We start from the raw sequence: 14,136 nt of genomic DNA on the forward strand, positions 1-14,136 counted from the left end.
AAAAGTCCTGTCCTGGATGCTATACCGCCTGCTTCTGGTGGCGACTGGTTTGCAGTCGGCGGTGAGGTTTGCGAAGAGTAAGGGAGGGTCGACTTTTAGGGTCGCGAGGCTGCATATGGTGAGTGGGGGTAGGGGCCCCCGAACTTCAGGGTTAGGCTCCTGAGGTTGCATTGGAAATCTAGTCCCAATAGGAGAGGAGCGCAGAGGTCTGGGAGCACATATAATTTAAAATTGGCGTACTCGGCGAACTGTATTGCTAGGGTTGCGGTAGTGCAACCTTGGATTTGCACCGAGTGCGACACAGAGGCGAGGGAGATGGTTTGGTGCGCCGGGAAAATTGGGAGCGAGCAGCGTCTTACCCAGTCCGGGTGAATGAAGCTCTCTGTGCTCCCGGAGTCGAAGAGGAAAGGCGTCTTGTGCCCGTTAACCCGGACGGTCATCATGGAGCTCCGGAGGTGATTGGGTCGCGACTGGTCCAGGATGACCGTGCTGAGTTGCGGGTAGCCGGCCTGGTCGGAGGTGCTGGGGCGGCCCCGCGATGGCTGCCCATGTTGATCGTTCGCGTCGAGCGGCGTAGCAGATGGCGGCCAAGTTGGCGGCCCCCATTGGTCGAGCGTGGAGGCGGCGAGGAAGATTGTGTCCAAGATGGCAGCCACCATGGATCACACGTGGCCAGCCGCGTGGGGGAGGATGGCCAAGATGGCGGCCCCCGTGAGTTACACGTGCTGTGAGGACTGGAAGATGGCTGCTCCCACTGATAACACGAGGCTGATGAGGGGGGCGGAGTTGGCAGACACGCTGCCACACTGCGGGGTCTGCGGGCCTGTGAGTCTGAGGATCGGGCCTGTGAGTTAGAGTTCTTAGACATGGCCAGGCAGACTTTGGCAAAATGTCCTTTCCTCCCGCAGCTGCTGCAGTTCGCGTTGCAAGGCCGGGCAGTAATGCCGGGGGTATTGGGGCTGGCCGCAGAAATAGCAGAGTAGCCCTCCATGATGGGCGGTCAGCCGCACGGCACAGGTCTGGGGTAGTCTGTGGTCGGGGGCCCACGAGGGGGTTGCGTGGTCTGCTGGGAACGCGGTAAGGCTCTGGAACGCTACTTCCAGAGAGGAGACTAACTTTACCGTGTTATCCAGGTCCAGGGCCCCCTTTTCGAGTAGGCGCTGTCTCACGTAATTAGACTGGACGCCCGCCACGTGGACGTCTCGGACGGCAAGTTCCATATGCGGAGTGGCCGTAACGACCTGGTAATTGCAGTTGCGTGCAAGGGCTTTGAGGTCACGTAGGTAGTCATCTAGCAACTCCCCGGGACGCTGACGGCGGGTGGTGCGTTCGAGCATCGCGAGGGCATCTGCGTAGGAGGAGGCCTTGTCGAGCTGGACAGAAATGCGATGGCTCACCCGTGCGTGGAGGAGGCTCAGCTTCCGTTCGTCGGTGACGGACGGCGTGGAGGCAGCTGCGAGATAGGCCTTGGAGCATCGAAGCCAGTGCAAAAAAAATTCTTTTGCCTCCGCGGCCTGCGGATCGAGTTCCAGTCGGTCAGGTTTGAGGGCCGATTCCATAGTTGCCTTTAAGTTAATTAAATTGACGCGACCATCATTTCACTTGAGACAAGAGTAAAAGTAAACCGTGGCTTGAATCAACTTAGAACAGTGCCTGCCTGCGACTGATACAATGCTGTGCGCCGCCTACAGGTCGACTGCTCTTTATACCCCCCTCAAGGGGAGGAGCCATGGGTGGAGCCCATACATGTCCCAACATGTTCCCCTGTGGATGATGCCATACAATGGCCCATAGGTGGAGCCCACAAGGGCAACAGCATAGCATAGATGCAAATACAAAGGCAAAGCCTGGTCCTGATACAGTGGTGGATTATTGGTATAATACATTCACCACAATGAGGCAGCAGTGCTAATAACTGTTCCACCGTGTTGCCGTGTTCTATCACTAGAAGGATCAAGAACCAGAGCACCGATCTAAGTTGATTGCAAAAAGAATCAAAAGTAACGTGAGGAAGAACAATTTATGCAACAAGTGGATAGGATCTGGAATGCAGTTGCCAAAGTTTAGATGGCGAGGTAATCACATCGGTTCTTTTCCCTGCGGGGGGCCAGCTATGAGTGTGCGGAATGGAATACACAGTTGCCAATCCTAATGTCTAAAGGGATGATAAAGGATGACGAGTTCTGCAGTGGGTGGGTAAACACTCGGATAGTGATGGTCAACTCGGTCTCATCCTGGGGTCCGGTTCTAGAGCTGCCAGTTTCACCTGATCTGAGGCCTGTGCCTGCTGTGAAGAGTGGCTGGAAAAGATCCCACTGCAAGATATTGAAGAGCAGGGTAGAAATCCCCAGTCACCTGCACAATATTTGACCATCACCTAAAATCACTGAAACGCATTACTGCTTTGGGATCTTGCTGTGCAGCTATGTTTTCTATGTTACAAGAGTGACTGCACTTCATTAGTTCTTTATTGGTTGAAAAGCCCTTTAGGATGTCCTGAGGTTGTAAAAGGTGCTATATGAATGCACAGCTTTATTTTTCCTTGTTCTTCATCATCCAAATAGGGTAGCCAGTCGGTTAGTGTCAGCAGACTATCTGACCTTTGCAAAGAGTCCCAGTTGAGCCTGATATTGGCCTCACTGGTGGAAAATGGGTTTGTTTTTGTTCAGATGATAGGGACAGAACAATCCCCAACTCATCATTCCTCCACAGCACCCTGCATTTAAACATCACCATGAACATAGTAAATCATCCCCAGGGCAGCACCGTGACACAGTGATTGGCACTGCTGCCTCTCTGGGCCAGTAGAAGCCAGTGTTGAGAGTAGTGAGGTACTGAGGAGGGTATCAAGGTCGCAGGAGTGTACCGGCAGGCAGGAAGGTGGGTTGAAGTGTGTCTACTTTAATGCAAGGAGCATCCGGAACAAGGTAGGTGAACTTGGAGCGTGGATTGGTACTTGGGACTACGATGTTGTGGCCATTACGGAGACATGGTTAGAACAGGGACAGGAATGATTGTTGGAAGTTCCAGGGTATAGATATTTCAGTAAGAGTAGAGAAGGTGGTAAAAGAGGTGGCGGAGTAGCATTGTTAATCAAGGATAGTTTAATGGCTGCAGAAAGGCAGTTCGAGGGGGATCTGCCTACTGAGGTAATATGGGCAGAAGTTAGAAATAGGAAAGGAGCGGTCACGTTGTTAGGAGTTTTCTATGGGCCCCAAAATAGTATTAGAGATGTGGAGGAAGAAATTGCAAAGCAGATTATGGATAGGTGTGGAGGTCTCAGGGTAGTTGTCATGTGTGACTTTAACTTTCCAAATGTTGATTGGAACCTCCATAGGTCGAACAGTTCGAATTGGGCAGTTTTTGTACAGTGTGTGCAGGAGGGTTTCCTGACACAGTATGTGGATAGGCCGACAAGAGGTGGGGCCACATTGGATTTGGTACTGGGTAATGAACCGGGCCAAGTGTTAGATTTGTTTGTGGGAGAGCACTTTGGAGATAGTGACCACAATTCGGTGCCTTTCACTATTGCAATGGAGAGGGATAGGGCCATATGGCAGGGCAAGGTTTATAATTGGGGGAGGGGTAATTCTGATGCAATTAGGCAAGAATTAGGGAGCATAAGATGGGAACAGAAACTGTCAGGGAAAGGCACAAATGAAAAGTGGAGCTTGTTCAAGGAACAAATACTGCGTGTCTTTGATAGGCATGTCCCTGTCAGGCAGGGAGGCAATGGCCATGTGAGGGAACCATGGTTCACAAAAGAGGTTGAATGTCTTGTCAAGAGGAAAAAGGAAGAGTATGTAAGGGTGAGAAAACAAGGTTCAGTTGGGTCGCTTGAGGGTTACAGGGTAGCAAGGAATGAGCTAAAAAAAGGGCTTCGGAGAGCTAGAAGGGGGCATATGAATTCCTTGGCGGGTCGGATCAAGGAAAACCCCAAGGCTTTTTACTCTTATGGGAGAAATAAAAGAATGACCAGGGTGAGGTTAGGGCCGATCAAGGACAGTAGTGGGAACTTGTGCATGGAGTCAGAAGAGATAGGAGAGGCGTTCTTCAATGTTCACCGAGGAGAGGGGCTATGTTTTTGAGGATGAGAGTGTGATACAGGTGGGTAGGCTGGAGGAGGTAGATGTTCTGAGGGAAGATGTATTCGCAATTTTGAAAAACCTGAGGGTCAACAAGTCCCCTGTGCCAGATGGGATATATCCTAGGTTTCTTTGGGAGGCAAGGGATGAGATTGCAGAGCCTTTGGCTTTGATCTTTGGGTCCTCACTGTCGACGGGGATAGTGCCAGAGGACTGGAGAGTGGCGAATGTTGTTCCTCTGTTCAAGAAAGGGAATAGGAATGACCTGGTAATTATAGGCCGGTTAGTCTTACTTCGGTGGTCGGTAAGTTAATGGAAAGGGTCCTGAGGGATAGGATTAATGATCATTTGGAAAGATGCAGCTTAATCCGGGATAGTCAACACGGATTTGTGAAGGGTAAGTCTTGCCTCACAAATTTGATTGAATTCTTTGAGGAGATAACTAAGTGTGTAGATGAAGGTAGAGCAGTTGATGTTGTATACATGGATTTCAGTGAGGCTTTTGATAAGGTTCCCCATGGACGGCTCATGAAGAAAGTAAGGAGGTGTGGGATAGAGGGAAATTTGGCCAATTGGATAAGTAACTGGCTATCACATAGAAGACAGAGGGTGGTGGTGGATGGAAAATTTTCAGACTGGAGACCAGTTACCAGCGGTGTACCACAGGGATTAGTGCTGGGTCCTCTGCTATTTGTGATTTTTATCAATGACTTGGAGGAGGGGGCTGAAGGGTGGGTCAGTAAATTTTCTGATGACACCAAGATTGGTGGAGTAGTGGATGAGGTGTAGATTATAGATTATCATAGAATTTACAGTGCAGAAGGAGGCCATTCGGCCCATCGAGTCTGCACCGGCCCCCGGAAAGAGCACCCCACCCAAGGTCAACACCTCCACCCTATCCCCATAACCCAGTAACCCCACCCAACACTAAGGGCAATTTTGGACACTAAGGGCAATTTATCATGGCCAATCCACCTAACCTGCACATCTTTGGACTGTGGGAGGAAACCAGAGCACCCGGAGGAAACCCACGCACACACGGGGAGGATGTGCAGACTCCGCACAGACAGTGACCCAAGCCGGAATCGAGCCTGGGACCCTGGAGCTGTGAAGCAATTGTGCTATCCACAATGCTACCGTGCTGCCCTTGGGGTTCATGTCCACAGATCTCTGAAGGTTGCTACTCAAGTGGATAGAGCCATGAAGAAGGCTTATAATGTGTTAGCGTTTATTAACAGGGGGCTTGAGTTTAAGAGCCGTGAGGTTATGCTGTAGTTGTACAGGACCCCGGTGAGACCACATTTGGAGTATTGTGTGCCGTTCTGGTCATCTCATTACAGGAAGGATGTGGAAGCATTGGAAAGGGTGCAAAGGAGATTTACCAGGATGCTGCCTGGTTTGCAGGATAGGTCTTATGAGGAAAGGTTGAGGGAGCTAGGGCTTTTCTCATTGGAGCGAAGGAGGGTGAGAGGCGACTTAATAGAGGTTTATAAGATGATGAGCGGGATAGATAGAGTGGATGTTCAGAGACTATTTCCTCGGGTGGATGTAGCTGTTACAAGGGGGCATAACGATAAGATTCAGGGTGGGAGATATAGGAGGGATACCCGAGGTAGGTTCTTTACTCAGAGAGTGGTTAGGGTGTGGAATGGACTGCCTGCTGTGATACTGGAGTCGGACACTTTAGGAACTTTCAAGCGGTTATTGGATAGGCACATGGAGCACACCAGAATGACGGGGAGTGGGATAGCTTGATCTTGGTTTTGGACAAAGCTCGGCACAACATCGAGGGCCGAAGGGCCTGTTCTGTGCTGTACTGTTCTATGTTCTATGTAATAATAATAATAATAATTGCTTATTGTCACAAGTGGACTTCAATGAAGTTACTGTGAAAAGCCCCTGGTCGCCACATTCTGCCGCCTGTCTGGGGAGGCCGGTACGGGAATTGAACTCGCGCTGCTGGCCTTGTTCTGCATTGCAAGCCAGCTGTTTAGCCTACTGTGCTAAACCAGCCCCTAATTCCAGCCTCAGGTGACTGTCTGTGTGAAGTTTGCACATTCTTCCCGTGTGTGCGTGGGTTTCCTCCGGGTGCTCCGGTTTTCTCCCGCAATCCAAAGGTGTGCAGGTTAGGTGGATTGACCATGCTAAATTGCCCCTTAGCGTGGGGTTGCAGGAATAGGACGGGGGATTGGGCCTCGGTAGGGTGGTCTTTCAAAGGGTCGGTGCAGACTTGATGGGCTGAATGGCCTTCCTTCTGCACTGTAGGGATTCTATGATTCCATGAAGTTACTTCAAAGTGTGTTAACAAACAGAAAGAAACAAGGCAGGAAGTGGCCATTAATTGGCTATTTACGGATCTAAATTGGGGCAAGAGTGGGTGTGGTGAGGTCAGGGGTGAGCGGGTGGGTAGCTGGGGGAAAGTTACCGACAGAGCTGTGCAGACTCCTCCAGCTGTAAACCTGCTTGTGGAGGGACCATAAAATTCTGCTCCTGTTGTGAATTAAGATCCAGGTAGCAGAGCTTTGGATGATGTTAGGTTTGTGGAGAAAGGAATGTGGCAGACTAGCCAAGAAAATAATGGACTCATCAAATCCGGTGTAACAAAGGAACAGATTTGGAATTCAGCAGAATTGGATTGGATTGGATTGGATTTGTTTATTGTCACGTGTACCGAGGTACAGTGAAAAGTATTTTTCTGCGAGCAGCTCAACAGTTCATTTAGTACATGAAAAGAAAAGAAAAGAAAAAGAAAATACGTAATAGGGCAACACAAGGTACACAATGTAAATACATAGACACCGGCATCGGATGAAGCATACAGGAGTAGTATTAATCAGGTCAGTCCATAAGAGGGTCGTTTCGAAGTCTGGTAACAGCGGGAAGAAGCAGTTTTTGAATCAAGTGTTAGAGTCAAATGAACGTCTGAGGATCCTGGGATTATATTCATTGGAGTTTAGGAGGTTGAGGGGAGATCTAATAGAAACTTACAAGATAATGGATGGTTTAGATAGGGTGGACGTAGGGAAGTTGTTTCCATTAGCAGGGGAGACTAGGACCCTGGGGCACAGCCTTAGAATAAAAGGGAGTCACTTTAGAACAGAGATGAGGAGAAATTTCTTCAGCCAGAGAGTGGTGGGTCTGTGGAATTCATTGCCATAGAGGGCGGTGGAGGCCGGGACGTTGAGTGTCTTTAAGACAGAAGTTGATAAATTCTTGATTTCTTGAGGAATTAAGGGCTATGGAGAGAGCGCGGGTAAATGGAGTTGAAATCAGCCATGATTGAATGGTGGAGTGGATTCGATGGGCCAAATGGCCTTACATCTGCTCCTATGTCTTATGGTCTCATGGTCTTATGTTATGGAGGTGGAAATAGGCAAATAGTGAAGTGTGGATATGCCGTTGGGAGAATACCTTGGAGGTCAAAATGTTACCAAGGTTGTTTTGACCATGAACTGTTGCAAGGGAGACGGATGGAGTTGGGGGATAAGGTGCAGAGTTTGTCGGGGGGAGGGGTGCGTGGGGGGGAACTGAAAACAATGGTTTTGGTCTTTCAAATATTGGAACATAGGCACTTAGAAGCAGCATTTGGCCCCTTGAGCCTGCCCCGCCATTTAATTAGATCATGGCTGATCTTCTACTTCAACAACATCTTCCTGTATTATCCCTGTATCCCATAATGCCATTGATATCTGGAAATCTATTGACCTTTTCTTTAAATGTACTGAATTACTCAATCTCCATCGTCCTCTGGAGTAGAAAATTTCCAAGATTAACCACCATCCTTGTTTAGCACAGGGCTAATTTGCTGGCTTTGAAAGCAGCCCAAGGCAGGCCAGCAGCACGGTTCAATTCCCGTACCAGCCTCCCCGAACAGGTGTCGGAATGTGGCGACTAGGGGCTTTTCACAGTAACTTCATTTGAAGCCTACTTGTGACAATAAGAAATTTTCATTCATTTCATCCAACTGAAGAGATTCCTCCTAACCACCCTGGACCAAGCCACCCCCTCTCCCTCCTGCAATATCCCCTCTCATTTCATTTTTATTCCCACAACCAACACCACTAAAGCAAACAAACAAGCTGTGCATGTCACTGCTATTGATAGCGTCTTGCTCTGCACTTTATGGCCCATACGCCAACAGTCACTGCACTGTAACTTTATAAAAGTAATTCACAATGAGTGTTATGGTTTATTTGTGAATGCTGTAATTCCATGCTCCTCTCTGATTCCTTCTGAATCATTATTACAAATGGATTAGAATGACAATAACCAGCAGATTGACTTCTTCCCTCCCCATTTCTCTGAGAGGGGATATTGCAGGAGGGAGAGGGGGTGGCTTGGTCCAGTACATTTCCAGTCACACACAGCCCTCTATGCTCCTCCACTGGAACCCTGCAGTTTACCCTGCTGGACAAACCCTAGTAGAGATGTGAAGCTCTGTAGGAAAGGAGCTGGCTTCTCTCCTCAAGCTGAATTAGCCTAACTCCGCCCATAGGAAGTGCCCCACCATCCACCCAGATATAAAAACCAACATCATCTGACTTTCCAGCCAGATATCCCTCAGCAGCAACAACTACAATTCACAGTAATCTACCTTCACAGTCTGTGCCCAGTTCACAGTGTAAGATAGACTAGTCATTGCTATTCAGAAGAAGTTTATGCACCATTTTCACCTCCACAAGGTAAGCAATTTTAGAGAATCTTTTATCACCTAAATTAATTCCAAAAAGAGAAAGGAAATGGAACTTGAATTCTTTCAAAGCTGTTTTATTCATGGAGATTCCTCTTTATGTAGAGTTAGGCTGAAAGTTAATGATTTCAATTAAAATCTGTTGTCTTCAATGTTGCTGACTGCCTGTTGTGTGAGGTAAACGTTTGTTCCCTGACCATTGAAGGCGTGACTCACGCTTTGACTGTGCACGTGAATATATATGTTTTCCCCCCAAAACACACGGACTGTGTGTGTGTGTGTATAAGTTGCAGTCCTAGTTAAGAGTGTGTTGTGGTTTCGAGTGAAAGGATTTAAACTGGGATAGAAGATGAACAGGGTATAGTTAATATATTTTTGAAAGGAAATGTCCAATTTGGAATGAACGTTAGCCCATGGATAGCAGGCTTGTTTTGTAACTAGTGATACCCTACAAGATCCCCTCATATTTCGAAACCCATCCACAGCCTTCTCCGAATTGAGTTCAATGGGAAGGAAAATGAGTTTTAAATGTTGTTTCTGAATTGATAGTAACCAACATGAAGTGAATTTGGAACTGACCGTATCACCAGAGCGTGTTCTGGTTTTGTTGAGGTTACTCCTGAGCTTTCCCACCTTTACTCTGTGGCGATGACAATACAAGAGACATTTTCATTGAGTGGAAATATTTGTTTGGGAAATTATAAAACTATATTTAAATGTACTTTCAGTGTGAACACTTGTCTCCATAGTTACCGTGTATTGCTCCCTTCAGTCCATCCCTGGGGTTGGTCCATCACCCAGCCACTCAACCAGCCCTGAGAGAAAGCCCATCACCATGGCTGAAAGTTTATTTTCCTTGTGTCTATTGTTTGTATTGATACAGAAGACTGTCAGCAGCTTCAGTAAGACAGCCAATAGTTTTTCCTCACAGCCTGCTTTTGTTCCCATCTCACTCTTTTCCCTGTTCCTTCAACAACCTCTCTAACCCAGCCTGGCCTGGTCCCTCCAGTTTCACACACACACAACTCTCTGCTGCTTTCTATCTGAAATCTCCTTCATTTTACCTTCTATCATTGTCCTTTGCTGATTCTAAGATTCAGGAAACATGCTGTCTGCTAATAGTTTATCTAAACCTTGAGGGACAAAATCTAAAAGGAACTTGACTCTTGAATGAGAAGCACTGTCCAATCAGAGAGTTCCGAATATGAGTTAATAGCACAGCACAAAAGGCCACCCCCATTCCTCCAGCCCAACACCCAAACACCCCCAGCACACGGTCTCCATGACAACTCAGCTATCCCAGTTTTCCATTCAGATATTTGGAAAATGGAAATATATTCACACTCTTATTATAGCATTCCTGCAGTGGACACAGTGTGACCCCAGTGACATACGTTCTCTCCAATGGGTCAGAGTATCAAAAGTGACCCCCAGGGACACTCACCACCTCCCCCCAACACCGCACAGAAAACATGTTCCATTCAAGTAGCACCTTTAAAGCAGCAAAACCTCCCACTCTACACGAGTGATGATCTCACACAATTTGAGCCACGTAAGCAGACATTAGAATGTCAAAGTTTGGACAAAAAGGTAATTTCTAAGGAGCATCATAACAGAGGAACAGAAGACATAGCAGCAGGAAAAAGATTAAAGAAGGAGAGAGAGAGATGGGCGGAGGGGAGGGGAGGGGGGGGGGGGTGGAATTCCATTGCTGGAGACTCAGATTATAAATCGGAAATGCACAAGAGGCCAGAATTCGATGAACACAAATCCTGGAGAGTTGAAGGGCTGGAGGAGATTCCAGAGATAGGGAGGGGCAGGACATAGTGGGATTTAAAAACAAGGATGAAATGTTTAAAATTTGTAGGGCCTGATTTGTCTGAATATAAATGCATTTTTGTTTGAGACCAGCAAAATATCTAAGTCTAGTCATATGACTATTCATGCAAGAATTCCACCGTAATGTTTATTTATTGGAATTTTCAATTTTTAATTTTAAAAATGGCCTCAGAACAAACATAAAGACAATGATAGCCAAAGGTATCAATGTAGAACAGGTAGATCACAAAACAAGTCATTGCATAATTGGTAACAAACCAGGCCGAATAAATCAGGTACAAAATCCCCAATATGCTCCTTCCACAGATAATGGCCTGTCTGCAACCAAACAGGTTCCATAAGACATAGGAGCAGAATTAGACAACTCGGCCCATCGAGTCTGCTCCGTCATTCAATCATGGCTGATATTTTTCTCATCCCCATTCTCCTGCTTTCTCCCATAACCCCTGATCCCCTTATTAATCAAGAGCAATATCACAGGCAACATCACAAACCTACATCAGACCCATAACTTCAAGCCAGAATGACAGAAGTAAAAAACAACAACCCAAGAACCCAGAACTCCCGGGAATTTGACTAACTCTTACAGCGCAATTTAAACTCTTCCCTAGACTCAGGCATCCACTTTTTCACCACAAGATGGCAAAATGACAAAGAGAGGACCAGGTGCCATAATTCGCACCCCAGGGTCTCCCATAGAAAAAGCAAAAAGAAAGCATGAACATTGAGCCGAGAGCAAGAATCCGAACCCCCATAGCCCCATCTCACAGCCCCAGTTCAGAGGACAAAACAGATCAATGGACCTCCAGCCTCATTACCACCGTCAAGTGGACAACAGGACATTGTGGAGCCAAGAGCAAAAGGAATATGGTCCCAGTCGTAAAACAGGGGGAAACCCACTCCAAGGAGAGAGGGCCGTCAGAGCAACACACAAAATGGGGAGAGGGAGGGCCGACCCGCACCCACCCCGGAACTACAAGACCCCCCCCTCCCAACAACTAGGACCACCCAAAAGGGGAAAGGATTGAAGCCACCCAATGCCAACGTAGATCCGTATCAAAATGTCCCCGACACCCAGACCTACCATCCACCACTACTACATTCAGCTCGCAAGAGTTTAATACTAAGAAATGTAGAAGCAGTGCCCCCAAAACCTCTCCAAGCCAGAAGAACAGTGAAGGAGAAGAGCAAGAACTGTCAGAACTAACCCCTCAGATCCACAAAGCAGTTTAAAACTAAACATGAACTGGCCAGCTAGCCGTCAGGCGGCCCCTTCGAAATCTCAGCACAAAAAGAGCAAAGATAATTACTGGACGCAAACCTCAGACAAAGTCCAAACAGCCACTGCTCCACATGCGGATCCAACCACACTGGACTCCCCACGGGAGCCCCAGGGGTGGTGTCCCCATTCAAGGGGCGGCAGGATAATGACCATGAAGCAAGCTAGAAGAAAAGATCGGGGAACTAGGCCTCAAAAACTACCATGATACCCCTGCCCTCGCACCTCTCCGAAGCAATGCCAGTTTGGTCCTGTACAGGATACAACACCTCTACCCTCGCCCCCCCCCCAAAAAAAAACATCCCATTCCATCCACCCCAACAGGAGAGGTGAAGAGAGAAAAAAAACCTCCCTGGGTGGGATCACCTTGCGAGGCACACCACCTTTTTAAAAAATTATTCGTTCATGGGACGTGGGCTGTGCCAGCGTTTATGGCCCATCCCTAATTGCCCTTGAGGGGCAGTTAAGAATCAACCACATTTCTGGGTCACATGTCGGCCAGACCAGGTAAGGATGGCAGATTTCCTTCCCTCAAGGATATGAGTGAACGAGATGGGTTTTTACGACAATGATTTCATGGTTATCATTAGACTTTTAATTCCAGATTTTTTAAAAATTCAAATTTCGCCATCTGCAGTGGCGGGATTTGAACCTGAGATCCCAGAGTACTCTGGGTCTCTGGATTTCCAGTTCAGTGATAATGACACTACACCACCCCCTCCCCAGATAAAGGATAGACAACCAGATAAAGGATATTCAGACCACTCTCACCCTCATGAGCTCTGACAGCAATGAGAACAATTGACGAGGAAGTCCCGCATCAGGAGAATGGACTGATTTCCCCTCGAGGGGAGTCCAGCAAATCCCAGCCCTCAACAGGTCCGTCTGGGCCTGGAGAAGAAAAAGGCGCAGCCCAAAGTAAAAAGTAGTTCTGACTCTGGGGGGGCCTTCTTCGAACATAGCGAGGACAGAGCTAACCTAATCACCCACACCCTCCACCCCTCCCCCCTCTTCAGCTCTGCTCATCCTCTCCCCAAGGACCTATTAGAATAAAGAAATTGTGCACAAATCCTGAATCCACGAGTCAGCTTCCCCTTCTTCAATCACAATAACCAATGTGCAGGGCATCGTAGCCAAAATATTTACTGCCCTGAAAGCAGAAAAAATGACAACATCAACAGACAACATGATTATCAGAGAGTAAAGTCCAGGATAATTGAGGAAAGAGGTTGACATCAGGATAAGGACCACTTCATTGGTGCATGAAGAAAGTGGACATCCAGGATGAAGCAGGATGTGAAACTGAGAGCACTCTTCAGAATCTTCGAAGGATTCCAACGATCGGAACACAAACCTCATTACTTCCAACATGCTGACTCGACCGAGCCCAAGGGGTTAACAACCTAAGCCCCAGAAGGGGGGGGGGACGACCTGGCCAGCTCAGGTGACCCCAACCCCTCTCGACCGACAACAGGAACAAGACCACACAAAACCAGAGGTTGGAGGTCCAATCCAACCCCAGGCCTTGGAGAACAGGATTAAATGTGCACCATTGAATTTGAGCTGCCCGGCCGGTCTCCAGATCGACAGTCACGAAACGTGGCAACCAGTTATCAGACTCATCTAGGAACCTCTTCACTAGCCCAACAGGGACACGAGGTTCAGATGGGCTCTCCATCCGTTCCTGCTCATCCTCACCTGAATTCCTCAGGCTGGACAATAGGCCATGCAGAAGTAACCCAAAGTTGAGTGCTCTCATTGGAGGATGTAATATTGTCAGTGTGAAGGACAATGTAATGGACACAGCTGTCAGAATGTGTGAACATTCATTTATCTCATTCTTGGTCTCAGTAATGTTCCCAGATGCTTTGTGTGCTGTGAATTTAAGGTTGATAGTGTAGTTATAGAGTCACCGAACTCATAACCGAGACCAATAATCCAACAAGTGTGATTTCAAATCCAACAATGGGCAGTTTGAGGATTCTAATACAGTTTCAAAGAAATTGGAATCAAGTAACCAGCTGGCATTGGTAAAAGTAACCATGAAGTTGTCTGTAAAAGTCCAACTGGTTTACTAATGTCCTTTAGGGAGCGGAACCTGTTGTCCTTTCGCAGGCTGCACCTTTATGTGACTCCGGCCCAAACCAGTGAGGTTGACTTTTAACCACCGTGAACATGGCCCGCTAGCCTCTCGGTTTTACCAAAACATCAACACGTGGACTGCAGTGGTTCACCAAGGCGGG

General features: G+C 47.7%; 1 protein-coding gene across 2 annotated transcripts in view; it reads left to right on the plus strand.

Annotated features, from left to right (window-relative positions):
• Positions 1-8,654: 8,654 nt before the first annotated feature.
• Positions 8,655-14,136, plus strand: part of LOC140428195 (uncharacterized) — a 44,771-nt gene continuing 39,289 nt past the window's right edge. For both annotated transcript variants that reach the window (XR_011948732.1, XM_072514380.1), the window contains exon 1: positions 8,655-8,767. Coding sequence is in view for 1 of the 2 variants with exons in the window: in XM_072514380.1 (XP_072370481.1) it covers positions 8,744-8,767 (24 nt within the window). In the remaining variant the exon portion in view is untranslated. The remainder of the gene's footprint in view (positions 8,768-14,136) is intronic.

This window comes from Scyliorhinus torazame, chromosome 1 (genome assembly GCF_047496885.1).
Source record: "Scyliorhinus torazame isolate Kashiwa2021f chromosome 1, sScyTor2.1, whole genome shotgun sequence".
NCBI classification, from domain to species: Eukaryota; Metazoa; Chordata; class Chondrichthyes; order Carcharhiniformes; family Scyliorhinidae; genus Scyliorhinus; species Scyliorhinus torazame.